The 23,256-nt window shown below is 40.9% G+C and overlaps 1 protein-coding gene and 1 non-coding gene across 14 annotated transcripts in view; both read right to left on the reverse strand.

Annotated features, from left to right (window-relative positions):
- Positions 1-1,152: 1,152 nt before the first annotated feature.
- Positions 1,153-1,225, reverse strand: TRNAV-CAC (transfer RNA valine (anticodon CAC)). The gene has a single exon. It is a non-coding gene; the product is annotated as a tRNA-Val (tRNA).
- A 3,059-nt stretch (positions 1,226-4,284) lies between these two features.
- The window catches only part of LOC101272571 (uncharacterized), a 50,631-nt gene continuing 31,659 nt past the window's right edge, over positions 4,285-23,256 (reverse strand). For 4 of the 13 annotated variants that reach the window (XR_007477255.1, XR_007477260.1, XR_007477259.1 and 1 more), the window contains 5 exons: positions 13,489-13,572; positions 10,053-10,281; positions 9,102-9,238; positions 6,832-8,079; positions 4,285-6,032 (listed from right to left, as the gene is read on the reverse strand). Coding sequence is in view for 2 of the 13 variants with exons in the window: in XM_049709550.1 (XP_049565507.1) it covers positions 8,019-8,079; positions 9,102-9,238; positions 10,053-10,281; positions 13,489-13,572 (511 nt within the window). In the remaining 11 variants the exon portion in view is untranslated. The other 9 variants (XR_007477258.1, XR_007477254.1, XR_007477256.1 and 6 more) reach the window with 9 other exon arrangements.

Consider the following 23,256-nt stretch of genomic DNA (forward strand, 5'->3'; position numbering starts at 1 on the left):
AAGACAGCCTCTTCAATAAATGGTGCTGGGAAAACTGGACAGCTACCTGTAAAAGAATGAAATTAGATCACTACCTAACACCATACACAAAAATAAACTCTGAATGCATTAAAGACCTAAATGATCCAGCAATCCCACTACTGGGCATATACCCTGAGAAAACCATAATTCAAAAGGACACATGTACCCCAATGTTCATTGCATCATTATTTACAATAGCCAGGACATAGAAACAACCTAAATGTCCAATCATAGATGAATGGATAAAGAAGATGTGGTACATATGTGCAATGGAATATTACTCAGCCATAAAAAGGAATGAAATTGGGTCATTTGTAGAGATATGGATGGACCTAGAGTCTGTCATACAGAGTGAAGTAAGCCAGAAAGAGAATAACAAATATCGTATATTAACACATATATGTGAAATCTAGAAAAATGGTACAGATGAACCTATTTGTAGGGCAGGAATAGAAACACAGACGTAGAGAATGGACATGTAGACAAAGTGGGTGAAGGAGAGGGTGGGACGAACTGGGAGATTAGGTTTGACATAAATACACTACCGTGTGTAAAATAGATAGCTAGTGGGAACCTGCTGTATAGCACAGGAAGCTCAGCTTGGTGCCCTCTACGACCTAGATGGGTGGGATGGGGAGGGTGGGAGGAAGGTCCAAGAGGGAGGGGATATGTGTATACATATAGCTGATTCACTTCATTGTACAGCAGAAACTAACACAACATTGTAAAGCAATTTTACACCAATAAAAATATAATAAACTCAAAAATAAAATAAAATAAAAGTCAATTGCTTTCTTTTATGAGCAATAACCCCTTAGTATCCCCTATATATTATCAAGCAAAACTATAAAATACTTAAGCAGGAATATCCAAGATTGCCCATATGTGGTGAACAATCTAAGCCATCATTAAAGGACTAAAAGATGCCAATTCTTCTCCAACATTAATGTATAAATTCAATGTAATCCCAACCAGAATCCAAAGGAGTTTTACTTAATGGAAATTGACAAATTCTTAACTTCTTCTTCTTTTTTTTTTAAAATATTTAAGCCTGCGAGATCTTCGTTGCAGCATGAGGGATCTTTTTTAGTTACGGCATGCAGGCTCTTAGTTGTGGCAGGAGGGATCTAGTTCCCTGGCCAGGGATCGAACCCGGGCCCTCTTCATTGTGAGCAAAGAGTCTTAACCACTGGGCCACCAGGGAAGTCCCTGATTCTTAACTTTTTATGTGAAATACACACACACACACACACACACACACACACAAATAGCCAAGAAAATTTTGAAAAATGAAGATAAAATGAGGGAGATGACTGTGCTACCACAAATAGTTATGGCAGTTAAACAATGTGTATATATAGTTTTAAACATCAGTATGATAAAATAAAAACAAAGTTAACACACAGACAACTGACTAGGAGAAAAAAGTTTCAACTTCCGGCTGATGAATGATTACTGATTGTATGTATATATGTGCACATGTTTAGTGATTTTATGTATATATATAGTCACTATATATGTATTATGTTATGTATATATTCATTATATATGTAGTCATTATATATCTCTAGTATATATAAATTACTTATAAAAAGATAAACAACCTGTAAGAAAAATAGGTAAAAAATATGAATAGGTACTTAGAGCTGAGGAAATTAAAATGGCCAATAAACATGAAACAAGAGGAACAAAGTCCTCTTTGGTTCAGATCAAACCAATAAGGTTCTATTGTTTTTTGTTCACTATCATGGCAAATTTTTAAAAGACCCATAATGTCAAATAGTATAGGAAAGCAGATGGATCGATACTGGCACAGTCATTTAAGATTGAGATTGTCAGTATCTACCAACTCTTCATATTTCTAAACCAATTAACCCAACAATCGTACTTGTATAAATACAATCTGTAGAAAAACTGGCAATGAATTTCATGTCTATCAGTAGCATATGCTTGTTAAATTGCTGAGAATTCTAGCAGCAATTTAAAATAAAGATGATTCTATTTTTATTAAAATTTTCTAAGACATATTCTCCAGTTACTATTGCTATAACAAACTCTCCCAAACTTAGTGAATTAAAATAACCACCAGGAATCAGACAGGGCACAGTGAGACTGCCTGGTCTCTGCTCCAGGAAGTCTGGAAGGAGCTGCGAGGACTCAACAGTTATTCACTGAGTTATTCATCTGTGGGGACACTCAACTACAGCCCCTACAAGGGGCCTCTCCCTTTGCCTGAGCTTCTTCAGAAAATGATGATGGCCTCAGGATACTGCAATATTACATGGTGACTCAGGGCTCCAAAAGTAGATATTCCATCAAACGATGGAGAAACTGCGTTGCCTCTCCTGACCTAGTTTCATAAGCCGGTGTCACTTCTGCCAATTTCTACTGTCACAAGCCTGCCCAGATTCCAGGGGAAGGGATACAGACCCTATCTCTCAATGTCAAAGTCACATTGTAAGAGCATGAAAATACACAGAATATCATTTCAAAAGATGATAGCAAACTGTTAAGAACTGTTAGCTCTGAGGAGTGGGGTGAGATTATAGTAGTAGGAGATGGATGTGACCATTTGCTTTTCCTATAATGGGTTGAGACTTCACAATGAGTCCCCAGTTGAGATGTGTAAAGGACAAGAAATAGTGTGTCTGGAAAACTGCATGCAAATAAAATGGGGCATGAGACATGATTTGGTGCCAATCAAACTACCTCAGCTAAATTTCTAAAAAGCATGATCTGGTATCCAACCACTCAAATGTCAGCCACCGTGGAGATGAGTAGAAAACATCAGAATGGATGTCCTGATACTTGAGCCAGGCAGTCCAATCTGTGGCTAGACTTAGGTTGGTAAAGAGGCTGGGACCTTAACAACTCATGAGCTTCTATGCTTTTTGGTTTGTTTTGTATCACTCTAGCTTTCTAGTAAAAAGTCCCTTTAAAAAGTAGTTTGTTCTCAACTATAAAAACAGAAAAAAAGGATATTTTCTACTTATAAGGATCCTTTTAACCAAGTTCAACTCTAGATCTTGATTCAGATTATGGGTGGGGCTACAAGCAAGAATAAAGGAAGCCTGGTATCATAGTCGGGTTTTCTTACTGAATTTAACCATTTTCAACTGAAATTACTTTTTGTGTGTAGACTAAATCTTTAGTAGAAGTTTATTTTTGAAAAGTTCAGATTCGTAACATTTTGTGGTGAATACCAAGACTTATTGTGAAAATACAGTAATCAAGACACTGAGGTAGTAGCCTAAGGATGACCTTACGTAATGGAATACAGAGCCCAGAAATAGTCCCACATAGTCAAATCAATAGTTATTTGAGGGGCTTCCCTGGTGGCGCAGTGGTTGAGAGTCCACCTGCCGATCCAGGGGACACGGGTTCGTGCCCCGGTCCGGGAAGATCCCACGTGCCGCGGAGCGGCTGGGCCCGTGAGCCATGGCCGCTGAGCCTGCGAGTCCGGAGCCTGTGCTCCGCAACGGGAGAGGCCACAACAGTGAGAGGCCCAAGTACCGCAAAAAAAAAAAAAAAAAAAAAAAAATAGTCATTTGATTTTTGACTGAAATGCCAAAGCAATCCAATGGGGACAGGAAAGTCTTCTCAATAAATGGCGGGGGGAAAACTGTTCATATATAGGCCGGGGGAGAACCCAATCTTTACCTCATAGCATATACAAAAATTAATTTGAGATGGATAACAGACATAGTAAAAGTTAAAACTATAAAGCTTCTAGTCTAGAAGAAAGCACAGGAGTATATTTTTGTGACCTAAAAGACAGGAAGAGTACATGGAAAGCAATAAAACAGTGGATAAATTTATCTTCAAAATTTTAAAATCCCTCTCTTAAAGACATTGTTAAGAAAATGAATAGGCTATCCAGAAACTAGAAGAAAATTACTGCAAAGCATATATTGGGATAAAGGAGTAGCGTCTAGGATATTTTTAAGAATCATACAACTCATTAATAAAAGACAAACCAAAACAGGACACTGAGACAAAAGTCAAGTGATGCTCAGCGTAGAAAAACACCCAGACACTTGAAAAAATTACTCAATACCATTGCCACCCTCATATTTTACCCAAACTCTGTATACAATGAAAGAATCATTTAATATTTTTAAAAAATAACGTTAATTGGCATATAAACATGCCCATTATAAAGAAAATCTGATACAAAAATAAATATTTCCTTCCATCCATTTACCTCATCCTAATTAACTCTTCAAAAAGTATGGGTAATAATAATTCACACACACACCAAGCTGAGTTACATATAATTATTTTTTTATTTCACAGCCTTTTAAAAGTATAAACCACGAAGTATTTTGAAAAACAGACATGAAGTATCATTTAGCAGCCACAATATTAAAAAAATAAAGTAACACAGAATGAATTACACAACAGAATAAAATAATCTCTGCTGACTTTGACTAGGAACACATAATGTTCACTAGGAATGTTAAATGACCAGCACTACCCCTTTCCCATCATCATTTATTACTAAAATCAATCACAGGATCTGTTCCCAGGAGACCATTCCACTTATACATACGTTCAATGTGTAAATGTCAAGTTAACATCTTGAATTTAGTTCCAAAATACCATGTTTCCTTTTCCTCTGAGAGACAAGTTCAATGGCAAGGTGGAACAGTGAAGACCATGGAACACCAAGCATGTGACTTACGTAGTGGCTCTAACCACCCCCTTCCCCATACACACACCCAGCAAGTTCTAAAACGCAGGAAAGAGAAAGGTATGTACTATGCTCTACAGCACAATAGACACTGGCCACATGTGGCTATTTACATTTAAATTATTTAAAAGTAAATAAAATTAAAATTTACCTCCTCAATCACAGTAGCCACATTTCAAGTGTTTGCCAACCACATGTGGCTAGTGGCTACCATATAAGACAGTTCCAATATAGAACATTTCTGTCATCACAGAAAGTTCTTTTGGACAGCCCTGGATGTGGGAAGTGTTTCTTCTCCCTTTGCTTAGCCAGGATGTAGGCTGCTTATGGAAGCAGCTCTGAGAAGCAATTCTTCCAGGATATTCCTAGATTGGTGGTGGAGTCACAGAAGGGAGTAAAGTAGCCTTTCTTCACATAGATTACCCTCCCCTGTGCATGAAAGAAATGATCCTTTTATGGGGATCAAATACACAACTAGATTCCACCAAAAATTTGTCAGGAAAATCAGAGAAGAGATAAATGAAGCAGATGTGGAAGTAGCAAGGGAGAACATTCCTCATCCCATTTCAAACCTCCATGAAGAGATTATGTCCTCCAAGACAGTGTGCAGCTTCCCAGCATCTTCCTCTAGAAAAGCCTGATAGGGGCAAGGGCTGATAGAGAAGGGCAGTCCTGGTAAGTGTTTCATGAGAAAACCTAACACGTCTTCACTCTACTCACTCTCTCAGAGCACAGCAGTGTTGCTTGGAGTTGCCAGTTGTGAAGGAGCTACAGTTTTGATATGTTTCAAGCATCATGCTTCTTTACTACTGTATTTTGTATCCAGGGCACAGACTACAAGTTGTTCACCCAAGATCCACCATTATCTTCTTCCTTATCAAGAGAACTCAGATTTTTGTTGAAGGCAGTTGTATGTCCAGCTACAAAAACTACCTTTCTCAGCCAATCTTAAGACATAGCAGGAGCCAATGACACAGTCTGGCCAATGAGATGTAAGCAAAAGTTGCTGGGCTGCCGAAAGCTCTTTAAACGGAAGTGGACTCAAACTGGCATGCTCTGTTTTCCCTTTGGGTTTCCTCCATCTTCTTGAGGGGAACTGTAACAACCATCTTGGAACCTACGGGAAAAGCCATGGGAACCTCAGGGGCCACCTTGACGCTGACATCTGTGAGCTGCTGAACCAACACCAGTACTAGCCGACCCTCAACCTCCTTGTTACATGAGAACAAAACGAAACCCCTACTTTGTTAATGCCGCTGTTCAGTCCAGTAATTTCAAGATAGCAATCCACCTTGATTCCCAATAAGAAAATTTTTATCTGAAAGTAAAAAATATCTTGCCTGAAGAATCTGTACATATTCAAGTTCAAGAAACTTCATAGAATCATATTAATAAAACAAAAGTATATCTTGAACCCACCAGTGCCTAAACAGACCAAAGGTGGGTGGAGGAAATAATCAGGATTACTGTGTAAAATAGCTGCTATTAAGGCAAATAAGAGGGGTTTTAGCTTAATCCATCAGGAAGTTTTTTTCTGAGTGTCTATTATGTTCTCAGTATTCTCTAAACACAGGTCTGCCCTTCTGCTTACTCAAGTTCTTATATGGTAAAATGCTAACTACTCAGGTAATTATTCAGATCATTATTTCATCTATAACTTTATTTTGTGTAGACAAAGTAAAAAATGGAAAATTGATTTCACTGATTCAAACAAACAAAAAATCAACATCAAAGATCTACAACTCAATGTTTAATTTTCCCTTTATGTGACACAGACAGCTGACAGTGATTTCCTAATGGTCCCAGAGTTTAAATTGTGGATTTAGCTTAAATAAGCACAAGTACCTCAGAGTAGCTATAAAAATAAAAAGAGAGTACAGTATTCTGCAAGTACTTTCTATGTACTACATTAGTATTCTAAAAGTCTCTATATTAGTAGGTATGAATTAGAAAAAATAATCATTTCCCACTATCCATAATGGTTTAACCATTTACAATGTTTAGAATTTTGGCCATTAAAAATTTTTAACCCTATTGCACTTATTTTGAAACTATAGACAAAATTGGAAACATGGAATGTCAAGCTAAAAATAGAATATTGCATATTTTTTACTCACCTAGTTCCAAGTTTCCACCCCTGCAAGTGAACCAAAAACAAATCCTGGCACCTTGTCATTCCCAGAAAAGCCAGTGCATGGCACACCCTGGGTAAATTTTCTCTCTTATTCTGTGGACTCGCACCAGATGGCATCAGTCCTGCATCCACAGCTGTGCCTTAAAATTGAAGTTCAGACATAGGAATCTACTTTATTAGACATTTTAGATTTCACAGGTATGATTGTGATGTCATTCTCATTCAACTTAAAATGATTATCTTTCCAAGTAGAACTGCAGATTCATTGCACTTACAAGTTTGGAAATCAGTGGAACAATCGAGATTATCCTAATAAGATTTGAAGTCTTTTTAAACAGCTGAAATTTAGAAACAACAATGAAATAAGAACAGTTGAAACAGAATACTAATATTATGTAACAATCGAATTATGGCCCATTTCCATATAATGTAAGAAATTCAACTCAGTTTCTAACGTTGCTGAAGAGTCACTAAAAACCTTATATTGAAAATAAAACACAGCAATTTTCTATAATCAAGTTACACTTCTATAATGAGCAGTTATCTTAAATGTTCCTGACTTTTCAAAATGTTTTAATGCCTAGCTCATATGTACACTGTCTTCAAAAACAGACTTGGTGGAGTGATTGTCAGCACCAGGGTGTGGTGGATAGAGCAGCCAATGTGTACAAGCCTGGCACCTAGGCCATTGTGGGTGTCAGAGGGCTAGATTAAAAATGCATATAGGTAGCACAAAATTTGAGTTCGAAAGTAGTTCTAATGTGAGAGATCGATCTATGTTGGGTTCTTAAAAATGAGGATTGAATAAATGAATGGAAGAGGGCAGCTCATGTAGAGATGTCAAAGTTTCAAAAGCAAGATCTCTAACAAAGCAAGGGCAAAGCAGGAGGTCAACAGCAGCAAGTTCTGAGAGAACTTGTGAGAGTCCTTAACTACCAGATTTTAGGGCCAAGTTCCAGGCAGAGATTGGGTAATAGGAATAAATATTCATTTTTGCCTGGATAAATGGGAACTTAGTAGTTAATGAATTAGATTCTGAGGAGGTTATAAAATGGCACTGGCCACAAGAGAGAAAGGCAATCACTCTTTTCGTAGGAAACTCAGTCAGTAGAACCAGCAAAGAGATTGGCTTAATACTGGGATGGCAGCAAACTACTCACCCTGAGTTCTCTATAGTCTCCTGTCTAGAAGAGTCAGGGGTGATTTAAACCTCTGGATACCCGTGGCACTGCTAGGAAGAATAAAGGATTATAAAATCAAGACAAGCAGGTGGTTAAAACAATTTGCATTCTGGTTATTTACAAAGTATGAAGGGATTGTTTTCCATCCTTGTAAACTATTATTGCTTATTAATTACTCCCACACTCATCTTCAAAGTCCATATTTACCATACAACTGTATAACTACATGTCACTGCAGAGGTGTCAACCAATACAACCAGTACAACAATTGTACTGTGCAAAGTACAATTTCGAATCACTGCAGTTGATTCTGAGATTCAAACTGGGAATTCAAATCGAGTCTTATTATACCTCCAATAAAGAGAGGTGTGTGTATGTGTATATATATATATGTGTGTGTGTACACATGTCACATGTGCATATATACATGTGTGTATATATGCACACTCACTTCATTAACAACAGTTCTATTCTAGGAAAGCAGGAAATTATCTGAATGTGTCAGGCCAAAACTTCCCCCATAAATATTCACACAGTGAGACCATTTTTCTTTCTCTCGAATTATTAAAATAATTGTCTTCCACTTCACTTTCATATTATCAACTTAGGCGACACTTATTGTTTCATTGTTTTTAGCCTTTCTACATGGTCTGTCTTTGTGACTAAAATTAATAAATGTTTTCCGTGTTACAGTCACAACAGGGACAGCTTATCTTATCCTAAACATGACTGAACCCAAATCTTCCCTTACTGAAGACACATTGTATCTGCATTACATATTTCAACTTCAAGAACCCCTGCACACTGTTTTCCAAAAGAGCATATTTATTAAAATTGCAATCACTTCTCACATCCCATTCTAATTATTATGATCCTCTACCTAGACACTGTACTAGGTTAGGAATCAGTTTGGCTCCTTGGTTCCAGTAGAAGCTCACTGGTTCTGAGTGGGAGAGAGCCCTTTATTTCATTGCACCCATTTCCTCCATCCTAAGCTCTCACTTTTTAAAGGCCCTGGGTCTTCAAAAGTTTACCCAGGGACAAAGTGAAACCAAGGGTGGTCCCTACTTACCGTCGCAGAAAACGTCCATCTCTGGTGTTTCCAGCCCGGTTACCCGGCTGTAACTGCATCCGCGGTCCTCCACACCCCAGCCCAGAGCAGCAGCTCGGCTCCAGAACTTGAGACGGCATAAACCGAGGAAAAAGCATCTGGAAGATGAAGTTATTTCCCAGACTAACATTGCCCCGAGTGTACTTAGGGCACACTGGTGAGCAATTTACTCGTGCCCGTCAATCTTCCCGAAGATGTTCGAATCACGTAGGACAGCCTACATTCTTCCTGTCCTTTTCCCGTTGTCCTACAATGCTTAAACTGCCTCCTTTCTCCAGCCCTCCATGGCAACTCCAAGGACTCTCCCAATGGCTCCCACTCTAACGCTCACCCTCCTGCTGTTTCAGAATCTAAACCTACCGCCGCGGCAATCCGCAGGCTCCTACGGGGTTGGCGTCTAGAACAGGAGTAGGGATCAAGGGGAAGAGGAGATTCCCCATAAAAAAACGGGCCCCTGAGTCCTCGCTCCTTGGCACCGCCAGTTGAATCCCATTTAGCATCTCCGAAGCACAAAGATACTTAAAGCAGTGTTTGGAATACTTCGAGTGCGCCGTTTCTTCCTGCCTCCTGTCCCAAAGGTTAGGATGACATTCGATTTTGTTTGGAAGCGGCTGGACTGAATTATCTGAATAATTTAGTGTTGTACCCCTTGGGTACAAGATAAATTGCAGTTGGACTGGAAGAAGAGCTTGCAGGGTCTCAAAGCCATTCTGGCTCCAAAAGCTAAACTTCTCTCTTTTCTGCATCTTTCCCCGCCCCGGAAAAGCTTAGGGTCCCTCCCTAAGAGCACAGCACCAGCCCAGACCCCAGACACCCGCCGTCCCTGACATCCCCGCGCGCCGCGAACCCCTAGCCTCCCGGAGGAGCGGAGAAACTCGCCCCTTTGCCAACCCCTCCCACCTCCAAACGGACCTGCCAGCGAGGCAGCCGAGCCTGGCCCTCGAACCCGGGCGGCCAGAGAATCGAGGCCGAGACCCAGCTCGGTGCCCGAACAGCTCCATGCCCTCCTGCCAGTGTCCGCGCGGCGCCGGTCACACCCCCTGCTCGTGGGAGAAGCCCCAAGGCTCCCGGTGCAGCGAGAGGCGCCCGGGCTGCAGCGCCCCGGCAGTGCTGGCCACGGAGTTCTTCAGCTGCTTGATGACTACGAAGAGCAGGAGGAAAAGTAAGAAGAGCAGAAAGAAAAAGAGCGCCAGGTAGAGCAGAAAGTTGAGCTCCCACTCCATGCTGAAGGCGCCGGCTCTCAGGGGCCGTGCGCGCTCCGCACCCGTTGCCTCTGGCCTGCAAGGCGCAGCCTGCCGCGTCCCACCTCCGGTCTCCCCGCGCCGGCGCTCGGGCGCCTCGCCTTGGGCAACGGCTCCGGGGTCCACCCTCGGCCTCCTCCAGCTCGGAGGAAACGCGCCAAGGAGCTGGGGTGATCCCGGCTCCCACCCTCCCGGTAGGCACGACAGCCTGTCTACGCTGAGATCCTCTCCTGAGCTCTTGGGAACGAGCGGATTTTTCTAGGCTCAGCCTCCCGGACGGTGTTAGGGCTGGTGTTCTGCTAATGATCTTAAGGTCTCCAGCCGCAACATCCAGTGGGGTCTCTAGCCCCCTCCCTTCCTAATTAATTAGCTTCATTATTTTCCCTTGTTCAGGCTTTCCCAAAGGGCAGGCGATGCCATGGCCCAGAGACCCAAAAGTATCAAAGGGGACAGTGAAGGTGGGGTCTGAGGGCTGTGGGATGACTTAAGGGCGCCTGAGTGAATGCCAGGTCAAGCTGCCTTGCTCTTCAGAGTTGCAGGTGCACTCAGTATAGAGTGCACATTTTTGTGGGTAACAATAGGAAAAAAAATGTTACACAAGCATTAGATTTACTTAGAAAAGCATTAAAGAGAAAATGCATTTCACGTTATATTGTACAAAGCCCTCCAATGTTGACTTAGAGTTCAATTTCTTTGGGGGAAAACAAAAACAACACAACAATTTACTTAAAGTGCTCGCTTAAGCCCCTAACACCTCTCTGTAGTGGATTAAGATCACCCACAGCCCATATGGTGCAGCTCTGAAAGAAATCCAGTTGAACTCTTGCTGTGTAACAAATTACCCAAAAACTAAGTGGCTTAAAACAACATAAACATTGGTCATCTCTCAGTTTCGGTGGGTCAATCCTTTGGGAGCACTTAGGTGGGTGATTTTGACTTGGGGTTTCTTATGCGGTTCTGTCAGGTGTTAGCCAAGGTGGCTGTCATCTGAAAGCTTGTCTGGAGCTGGAGAATCCACTTCCAAGGTGGCTCACTGATATGGGGGGCAAGTAGTGCTGGTTGTTGGTGGGAGGCCTCAGTTCCTTCCAATGTGGGCTTCTCCACAGGGCTGCTTGGGTGTCTGCACAACCCTCTGCTGACTTCCCCCAGAGCACAAGAGCTGAGAGCACTTCCCCCAGTGATCCAAAAGAACAAGGCAGAAGCTGCAGTGCCATTTACGGCTGGCTTCAGAAGTCATATACCATCATTCCTGCAGTATCCTACTGGTCACAAGGCCAGCCCTCTTCGGTGTAGGGGTCCAAGGACATGAACACCAGGGGGTAAGGATCATTGGTGGCCATCTTGGGGTCTGACTATCAAAGCTGCTAATGCAATGGGTTATCACTGCCCACTCTATGAGCCTCCAACTTTATTTCATTCTTTATTTGTGAAGATACAGGAGAGGCCCCTGGAATGAATTTGGGGAATAAGGCCTGACATACACATCCCGGATTATTTAATGGGCTGCTTATAATAAGTGGCTCTCCCAGTGATGGCAGGCGGTTCAAAGAAGCAGGATGGTATGGAAAAAGCTGTGAACTGGAAGTCTCAAGGACCCAATTCTAGTCTCGGCTCCACGTGTCAGTGGTCACTTCAGCTCTCTGACTCTCCGTCCCCTCACCTGTAACACACCTTGCTTACCTTTTCCTTGGATTTGTTGTGAGGATCAAAAATGAGTGGGATGTTGAGTAAGAATGTGTTTTCCTAAGTAAATGCCAGGTACTATTATTATTCTTTTACTGAGAGTCCCCAGTGTTATAGACTGCTGTGCAAAATTCCCAGGTCCTAGGCCTCTCCACCAAACATCCTACTGTGTAAGGAATCTCTCAGATCTCTAAATCTCTCTCTCAATAACATTATTGATCCACCTCATGGGCAGTGGTATGCTGGAACTGGCTCAAAGTTTTTCTCTCAAAAATTCTGCAAGCCATTTGCTAAATACAGCTATGATTAAAAATTAAATCATATAAACTTACAATTAAATTATGTTAACAAAGGTAATAAATACTCAAAACTCATCTCTTCCTCATTGTCTCACCACATTTTACTATCATCTATGCACTTGAGATTATTTACATCTGTTGTAGCTGTATGGCTGAAATGTTATACAGTAGTATGTTACTGTGTATTTCCAACTGTGCTCAGATGTCATGTAGTATCATGAAATTGGCCACAGTAGGGGTATTTGCCCTGTGGAAATGTACAAGTGCTACAAATCATGGCCAGAGAGCCAGCTGTTAAACACTTACCAGCATATCACTGCTCACAGAGTTACTGAGGAAAATTTGAAGTCTTATACAAGTAAAGCAGAGATCTGTGATTTTTCTGATTTTTCCCAGAATCTACACACCTCCACTCTAGGCACCACATATTCCTACTGGTAGAATTTTCCATTGTATGTAATCTTGGCAAGAGGACAGATCCCAGTGACTGCTTTCCATTGCCACCTCCCATTACGGAAACCAAGGGGGTCAGAGATATCTTTTACCCACTCCTGATACAGTGCAGGGAGGAGGGCGGGAAGAGCCATGCCAGATGCATCTGGGTGGCAGAGGAGCTCCCAGGCCAGACCAGTCCCCGGAGTGATGGGGCGTCGCTCTTGCTGCTGCTTCCGTGGCATCCTTGACTCCTGCCCTTTTTCCAAACTGCCTCTTTTCTATTCTGTGAACTTCCCCTGGCTTTCCAGTAAATCTCCTTATTGCAGCAAAGCATGGTGGTTAACAGCAGCTTGCAGATGAGAATACTGCCTGATAGAGAAAGCATGACTTACTTTGCATATGTTAAGCGCTCGTAATCAACAAGGTGTTTGGTAGAAAAGGCATATGCCACTTGGCACATTGCCATCCAGATATCCAAGTCATTCAAGGATGGACACTGAAGCACAGAGAGGTTAAGTGACCTGCCCAAGACCACACAGCTAGCAAGTGGCAGCTTGCATTCTCAACCCTTATGATATATTACTTCACAGAGGAAAGTGCTCTTTTCTTATGCATGACTGTCAAATTAATGACATTTTGTTTTCTTTTGAGCATTAAACTTGAAAGAAACAAATTTCAAGAGACACATACCTTCTACTTACGTGCATCTCGGCTCCTTCCTTTGAAACCTTGAAGGTTAAAGCTTCAAATGAGCCAGTGTATCCCTGCAGAATGCTGGGGAAAGAGGCCAAGAAATGAGGATTTTATGTCACCAAACTCAAACCCATTTCAGCCTGCCTAACCATAACTATTTAGATTATCCATTTATCTGAGCAGCTTAAATGGATTTATAAATATTAACTAATAAACCTTCATATTCACTCTAAATAGAGTTTGTATTTAAAATAATATTGCTGCCACAAAAATAACTTATTACATTTATTAGATGCTCCCAATGCTTTTTGCCTCTGGTCATTTTTATATATCTATAAGATGGTCTGAATTTCAGTTTATATTATCACAAATGACTCCATAGGAATAAGACACCACGTTTCTCAGCCTAAATATGCATACTACATGGAAATCCATGTGAAGAAAATCCAAGAATTTTAAAAGCCAGAAAGGACACTCGCTGTAGATAAGAGTGTTACGGTTCCATTATCTAAAAAGAAAGCCGTGGTGCACACATTGGTAAGGTGGAGGGAGGCTGTGTCACTGCAGTCCTATACCACTGCCCACAAAGTGGACCCCGCTTGTACTTTCACTTAACACAGAAAGCCTCATCCACCACTCAGAGGCAGACTTCCCACTCCTCCGTCCCCTTCTCACGAGTCTCAGAACACCTGCTCCTTGCCCCAGCCTGTGGACATCCATGGTGTGTAGCAGGATAGGGCTCTCCTTCCCTTTGCCTGCTTTGTCCTCCCACCCTCACCTCTAAAAGGGAGGGGGGGTCTTTTATCATAACAAGCATCAAAGGTATCTATGGGAAGTGATTAATAGTAGCAGTAGAAGAGGTTGTCCTGTGAGTGTGCTTCTCTAAAGAGCCCAGAGCCCCAAGAAGACACTCAGGAAGGACTGTAAAAATCTGCCAAGATCCCAGGATGGAACCTACCTGTTGGGGGTACCTGCTAGTTGGAAGCAGCTTCCCCAACACAAGCGCAGGGATAAGAGTAGGAGACTAGAGAGAAAAGAGATTTCCAGGTACCTTCCTGAGGCTGATTCAGTTTGGCCTGAAATGAATCCAAAAGAAATGAGAAAAAGATTTTGTACCATGCTCTGGCCTCAAAATGTGTTATTGACCATGATTAGTAACACTGGGTCCTTAAGTAACTGTATACCTTTCCAGATACTGTGGACCATACAAATTGGGTTACAGGTTTCTGCTTAGATGGGATGTCTCTTAAAGTACCCATGCATGTGCTGGGGATGAGGTCCATACTCTATGGAAGTTCCCCGGCCCTAAGAAGCTATGCTGTAGCTAGTCAGGGCTTGAATCAGTCCTAGTGATGCTGGCAACCCTTAATGGCTCCAAAATACCCATGTTCCTTTGACACCTCTTCTCCCTTGCTCCTGCTTCAAGTACAGATATAACACCACGTTCATTTCTAGGAGATACAAACTGGGCTTCCTTGGAATTGCCTCTGATTTATATATTTTATCACCCCTAAAACCCTCAAGATCAGAATTAGAAAATCTATGAGAATGTTCACTACGGTAGGAGAGAAAAGTGAGTTGTTTGTTCTACCTCAGGGAGTCATCTAAAGTTAATCAACAGTTATTGTAACATTCCAACAATAGGGTTTGCTCTCCACACCCTCCCCTCTTTCCCCATCCCATCCCCAAAAGCCCCCTAACTTGGGCAGTTATGCAATGCTTAGAAAATGAGATATGCTTCAGGAAATAAGCAAAATGCATGTGAAAAGCTGCTTAAATCTGATGAAACATTTAGAAATACCAGTGAGTCAGAAGGAGGGAAGGAAGGAAGGATGGAAGGGAAGGAAGGAACTCTAAGGAAGAAATCTATTTGAGGGGTATGTGGGAGATCATCCTATGTGGGTAGCCTTTGAAATCCAGAATTCGCCACTAAGAACAATTCTATGGAGACAACACAACCACCACCATAATTCTAGACACTTTCCTTAGCTTCAAATGTCTTAAAACACAACAGAAGATACCCAAGTCTGTCCAATATTAAAGAAGAAAAATGTTAAGTGACAGATGTGGTAATGGCCAAACACTACTTCTTTAACTTAGACTCTTTCCAGTAAGTTGGCAGGAACATTGGAGAAAGTCGATGTGACTGTGGCTGACCCTAGACTTGATCAATATTATGCTATGTAGCAAAATAAAAAGTCTGAGCATAATAGAGATCAACACCTCCTTTGTTCAGCACAACCTTAATAATGACAGTGGTGAAACTGTCACCACTAAAGGAAGGTCTGCAAAGCTTCTGTGTCAGCTGATAACGATCAGAGCTGTGGGCTTGCAGAAGCACGGACACACACACGAGGCTGAAACTGGACTGCCCCAAGAGAAAAAGGAATTAGAAAAAAGTAGAATTTTCTGTCACGCATGCTCCCTTAGTGAAATGACAACTTGTGAGCTCTAATGACACAACTAGGGCCTGCATTCCCAGATCTAGGGATCCAAGCTGTCCTCCACGCACACGCAGACACTGTAGTTCAGACTGGCAATGAACAGACTTGGGTCCCAGTTCAGTATACTTGACCCTATACTATACCGTACAGTGCTGTATTTCGAGTCCAATGGACTTGGACACATATCTTGGCTTCATTTCTTGCTAGATGGGGGAACTTGGACACCACTGGTTGCCTACCAAGCACCTCATCCCTCCTTCTTCCTTGTCAATAGAATCCTGACTCTAGTCAGGTATCTGCCTCTTTCCCATGTAACCCATTCAACTTAAGGGGAAACTCTTTTGGGGAAGTGGGTCCCTGTTGATCTAAAAGTCATTTACAGAATATGACAATTTTTCTTTGTACAGGAGGGGGCATATGACCTAAATTGACATAATCTAATTGAAGAAGTGGATTATTAGTCAGTGTCCAAAAAAGAAAACAGAACCACTGTAGGTATTTAAAATAGGGAAATTTAATACCGGGAATTGGTTACAAGGCTATTGAATGGGTAGGAGGAGGAAAAGGAGAAGGTAAAGTAGCACAAGATTATAGCCCCATGGGCTAGAGGAGCAAAAGGGAAAGTAGAATTACATAGAGCCCATGATCACTGTTGCCATAATTTACATCCAGGACTTCTCCTGGAAATTGCAAGCCTTCAATAGACTCCAGAATTCCAAAATATTGTATCAGACAGATTCTGCTAGTACAACTGTTGTCTAGGTGGGGAGACAGATTCCTACTGCTTTCTAATCCACCACCTTCCCAGAATCCTTCTCTTTTTATTTTTAATTGTGGTGAAAGATAAGAGTTACCATCTTAACCATTTAAGTGTACAGTCAGTGATATTAAATACATTCATAATGTTGTGCAACCATCTCCACCATCAATCTCTAGAACTGTTTCATTTTGCAAAATTAAAACTCTGTACCCATTAAAAAGTGACTCCCCATTTCCCTTTCCCCACAGCTCCTGGCAACCACCATTCTACTTTCTGACTCTCTGAAATTGACTCCTCTAGGTAACTTATATAAGTGGAATCATACAGTATTTGTCCTTTTGTGACTGGCTTATTTCACTTACATAATTTCCTCAAGGTTCATCCCTACTACAACATGTGTCAGAATTTCCTTTCTTTGTAAACCTGAATAGTATTCTGTAATGGTTAATTTCATGTATTACCTTTACCACAGGGTGTCCAGACGTTTGGTCAGACATTATTCTGGGTGTATCTGTGAAGATGTTTCCGATGAGATTCACATTTGAATCAGTACACTGAGAAAAGCAGATGGCCCTCCCTCGTGTGGGTGGGACCAATCCAATCAGTTGGAAGACTGAAAAAAGGCTGACCCTCCCACAAGTAAGAAGCCGGAATGCCTTCAAGCTGGGACATCAGTTTTTTTCCCTGCCTTCAGCCTTGAACTGAAACTGGGTCTCCTTTGTCCCTGAGCTGCTGCTTTTCAAACTGGAACTACACCTTCAGCTCTTCTGGGTTTCCAGCTCACTGACTGTGGACATTGGAACTTCTCAGCCACCATAATTACATGAGCCAATTCATTATAACAAATTATCCCATCTATCAAAAAAATTGTATCTATCTATATCTAGCTCAAAGTCCTATTTGTTCTGTTTCTCTGGAGATCCTTGACTAATACATATGCCATTGTATGTATATACCACTCTTATAAATATATTTTATTTTGAGTAAAAAAAAAGAGCTATATCATATTATCTAAAACATTTAAATAATCTACTTTGACTATAGGTTATAGGAAGGCATATACATATGCCTCCTGAAGAACTTTTTAGCCAACCCAATATTTCCTGAGGAGTTTAAATATTTTTAATGCAACAAGTCACACTGCCATTTAGTATATGTGAAAAATCTTTCTCCTCAGGGTTTTCTATATTTAGAGAAGCCAATTCCACAGTGGTTAAGGTATAGGCCTGGTATTATTGCCTCTGTGATATGTCATATTAGCAGGCCCGTTGTCATAAATACGGGTTGGAATCTACAACAGAAACTCTTGGTGAGAGACTGATGCCCCCACCAGGAAATATACCTGGATATTCCTTTTGTAACCATCACCATAAACCAGCCAACAAATGACTGCTTAACCAAGCCTCCCTCTGGCTTTTGCACCAGCTGTGAATCAATCCAAGGAATCTTCTAACCCTCCCCATGGAAATCGTTACTTCAGACTGGAGGCTGCTGGCTTGGGACAGGCAAAGCCTCTGTATCGCTTCACTCATACGTGCTTTCTTTTAACTTAAGGGATCTGAGTACCTAAACACCAAGATGATTGGCATCCTGGAGACAGCAACATTTAAAGCACCTTCTCAAGAATTCAGAAGTTATGGATTATAACTTCAGCAATATAGAGATCGTCCTATCATTCTCTATGACCTGTGAAACACTGTAAAAAGAGAATGTTCAGGGTGTGTGTGAATCTGGTGGTACTAGAATATTAATACCGTCATGAGGTTTTCTTTTGCTCTGCTGCAGATACCGTTGGTTGAGCTAAGTGACGCAGTTACCCGATAATGAAAACGAAGATTTGTGACATCTGATGAAAACGCATATTCCCGTCAGCTGTTGCACACCTGGCTCTTCTGTGTGCCCTTCCTAATCATGATCTCTTCATGTGGTGTATGGCTGAGCTGGTGGGCTCTGATTGTCACTAGACACCACCAAGAATTTTACTTCTCCACCCACCCCAGCTGGTGGTTGAGCTGTTTCTCACCTATGAGGAGAGACGAATACACAACTCATTACACAAAACTCAGCACCTGCTACCAACATATTTTTTGGTTCTTTGTATTTTCATCTATCTTGTGTATTTTGTTGGATGAAAAATAAAGTCTGTTGCAAGAAGAAAACAGCCATTTATTGGTTTCATCGTTTGGCTGATGCCTTAGTCATACTTGCCAGTATGATTTTTCCTCCTCCTTTTCCACATTTCTTCAGCTTTTCTGTTGTTGTGGAAAGAACACTGGTGGGAAACAGAAGGCCTGGGTTCTAACCATCCCATGCTAGCATAGCCATGTAACATTGGGCATGTCTTTCACTTCTCTATGCTTCTGCTTCCTAAATTAGGGGATTGAACATAATTATCTCCATGTCCCTTCTGGCTGCAAAATTCAAATGACTTATCACTTTTACTGCCAAAACCAGGGAGTGGTAGAAGAGTGAGATTATCTGGGTGAATTGCTCCCAGATGCCACGATGATGGGGTAGGCTTGGAACCCAAAGCGCCTTCTTTCAGGAAAGCAGTTTCCTCTGGGAAGGGGCCTCTGACACATTAACAGAAGGGGTTAGTGAACCACTGCTCACCACCCGCAGGACATTTTTCTTCTTAACTTTAAGGAAGCAGGGTTTTTCACATGTAACCAACATATCAGTGGCTCCCGAAAGCAACCACTTCTTCACTATGTGCAAATCATGAAGCAGGACTCAGAATAACATGGATTCCTTCAAAAGAGAAAGTCACGCTACAGAGCATCACTGAACAACATCGAACTCACTGAAGGAAGAATTTAGACCACAGAGCTAACAAATATGTACTGGACATTTCTGTTGCTCCCAAAGGCCTGGTTGGCTGTTTGGGCAACTTCAGCTGTGCATTCCTTTAACCCTTTCTTCCCCAAAGTCATCATTTTCCCTCCTTTGCTTTCGTTGTTAGGCAGGAAACCTGAGCGCCAACCTGAGCTAGCTTCTACCTGTAGGTTCATCAGATTCTCTTTTAAATGAAATTTCTGCCCACAGGAATTCTCCTATCAGTTGCCATGAAGATATTTCCCCCTGAATATTACACATAACTCTTTTTTTTTAGGTTATTTAGATTTATTAAGTATTTGTTCACATTTTCTTTACATCAGAATATTATTAAGAGTTTTTTTACATTTTCAATTGAAAATGCAAAAAAGCCCAAAATTAAGATTCATCGTATTTGTTTAATTTTTATCACTAGCAATTTGATTATTAGCAATTGTCCATTCCTGGATCTTCTCTCTTTAATTTTTTTTTTATTGGAATTATAATTGCTTTACAATGTTGTGTTAGTTTCTGCTGTAGAACAAAGTGAATCAGCTGTATGTATACATATATCCCCATATCCCCTCCCTCTTGAGTCTCCCTCCCACCCGCCCCCATCCCACCCCTCTAGGTCATCACAGAACACCAAGCTGAGCTCCCTGTGCTATACAGCAGCTTCTCACTAGTTATCTATTCTACACATGGTAATGTATATATGTCCATGCTACTCTCTCAATTCGTCCCATCCTCCCCTTCCCCTGCCCCATGTCCACAAGACTGTTCTCTACATCTGCGTCTCTCTTCCTGCCCTACAAATAGATTCATCAGTACCACTTTTCTCAGCCATAAAAAGGAACGAAATTGGGTCACTTGTAGTGATGTGGGTGACCCTAGAGTCTGTTATACAGAGTGAAGTAAGTCAGAAAAAGAAAAACAAATATCGTATATTAACGCATATATATATGGAATCTAGAAAAATGGTACACGTAACTCTTCAACCTCTCTGATCAAGCCCAAATCATTTACAAATAAGAAAGAATGCGAGGGAAAGACTACTGTGTTAAGAAGACCTCCCAGGTAGGCTGGGACACGACTTCATGCTAGTGCAATTGCAGGCACTGTTTTTTATTCTCTTTTAGATTAGAGTGAGTAAAACTCCATTGTACAGGCCTCCAAAGAAGCTTTCTAAATCCCTAGCACCCTAAGAAAAAGGCTTTATTAGTTTTTATCTAATTTTGAACAAAAATTGAGCTCATCTTAAAGATTATTTAGTACTAAAGAGTACTGAGTGTTTTTGTTATCAAGCAGTTGCCAGTCCATTATTTTATATTGTCTTTAACATCACCATAATCATTTTATGACAGTATTATAAAGCTAGTATATTTGGTGTGCTAGTTGGTATTCCTGCTTTTCTAGTGAGGTTTACTCTGCCACAGAAATAATGGGACAACATTTGCTCTCAATGTCAGCACAAGCAGCGTATTAATTTAAAGGACAATTGTTTGCCCATCAAACTTTTGATGATCATGTTTGTAAAACATTTCATGCATGATGGCAGTGTGTTTCTAAAACTAGTCAACACACTGTGATTTTTTTCTAAACACCATGAAATTAAATTGTGAAATAAGTCTTGCAAAGATGTCAAAATTTCACTCTCCAGTTACTAGAATATATAAGGGATAAAATAATCCTGTGTTTTGTAGGTGAACTATTGAATGAGAAACACTCTTTTTCCAAAGCTTTTCTAAAGGAAAGTACATGCACAAGCTGTTTAAACTTATTGCTGTAGATACAACTTTGTCAAAATGTAATACTAATCTGTATATCTAGCATGTTTTAAAAGCACATAGAATTGAGCGTTGCTTCATTGTAGAGTATGGTGATTAAGTCCCTGGGTTCTAGAGCCAGGCTGCTTGAATTAAGAAGTCTTCACTTCCCTGACCAGCATGTGACCTCAACTCTATGACTTAATTGACTCATCTGTAAAATGGAGGTATAAAACGATATCCTCAACGTTGGGTTGTGGTGAAAATTAAATGTATTAATACATATAAAGAGCTTAGAACATTGCCTGAACATGGTAAGTGCCCAATAAAAGTTAACTCTCATTCTCATTATTATTTCACAAGTCAGGATGTTAACACCGCAGTGATAGTGCCAATCTGTGATAACATAAACCAGCTGTAGAATTCATTGCCTACCTCACTAATCACACCTACCACTCTCCAGATCATGTTTCTGCTATTACATTTATAGTTTTTTTCTTTTTTTTTTGTACAGTGCCTTTTATTTTTTTACTTTTTTGAATTTTATTTTATTTATTTTTTTATTTAGCAGGTTCTTATTAGTTATCCATTTTATACATATTAGTGTATATACGTCAATCCCAATCTCCCAATTCATCCCACCACCACCAGCCCCCCGCCACTTTCCCCCCTTGGTGTCCATACGTTTGTTCTCTACATCTGTGTCTCTATTTCTGCCCTGCAAACAGGTTCATCTGTACCATTTTTCTAGGTATAGTTTTTTTCTAATGTTTAAATTTTTGATACATCTAGAATTTAATTTTTGGTGAGGTGTGATTCTATGCTTATTTTTTTCCATATGACTACCCTGTTTTCCCCAAACCATTTGTTCAATGAATAACCCATTTTTCCTACTACATTTCTGTATCTATTCACTCTCCTACAACCTTAGACCAAATCTTCAAACTAGGTTTCAATTATGCCTGAGGGTACGTGAAGACTTTCTAAAGGGCACATGAGCATGGTTAGTTTTATGCTTATGTACAGATCTTCAACTTCCACGTACTTTTTCCTAAAATCATTTGCCTACGAAGATGCCAGTCACCAAGGGTCTCTCTCTTTCTCTCCCTCTATTTTTTAAAAATAGACTATTTTTTAGGGCAGTTCCGATACACAGAAAAATTGAGGAGAAAGTACTGTTCCATACACCCTCTACCTTTACACACGTGCAGCCTGCCCCACTATCAACATCCTCCACAAGAGTGCTACCTTTGTTTTTTGTTTGTTTGGTTTTATATTTATTTATTTATTTGGTTGTGCCGGGTCTTAGCTGCGGCAGGCAGGCTCCTTAGTTGTGGCATGTGAACTCTTAGTTGCGACATGTGGGATCTAGTTCCCTGACCAGGGATCGAACCCGGGCCCCCTGCATTGGGAGCGCGGAGTCTTCTCCACTGCGCCACCAGGGAAGTCCCAGAGTGCTACCTTTGTTACAACTGATGAATCTGCAGTGACATATTATCACCCAAAGTCCATAGTTTACATTAGAGTTCACTCTTGGTGGTATACATTCTATGGATTTTGACCAAAGTGTAATGACATGTATCCACCATTATAATATCATACAGAATAGTTTCACTGCCCTAAAAATCCTCTGTGCTCTGCCTGTCTATTCCTCTCTCTCCCACTTATTCCCTGGCAACCACTGATCTTTGTACTGTCTCCACAGTTTTGCCTTCTCCAGAATGTCATATAGTTGGAATCATACAGCATGTAGCCTTTTCAGATGGGCTTCTTTCACTTATCAGTATGTCAAGGGTCTCTTCTCATACTCTTCTTTCCAAATTTCCTCCCATTTTAGCAAGAAAATCATATCTCTTACCTAGTCTTACTCTTAATACTGTACTTTGCCAAATGAATAATCCTTTAAACAATTCCTTTAATCAAGGCACCATAACATATCCTCCCCCATCCATCTCATTAAGAGATACATTTCCAATAAATT

This window comes from Orcinus orca, chromosome 4 (genome assembly GCF_937001465.1).
Source record: "Orcinus orca chromosome 4, mOrcOrc1.1, whole genome shotgun sequence".
In the NCBI taxonomy this organism is placed as follows: Eukaryota; Metazoa; Chordata; class Mammalia; order Artiodactyla; family Delphinidae; genus Orcinus; species Orcinus orca.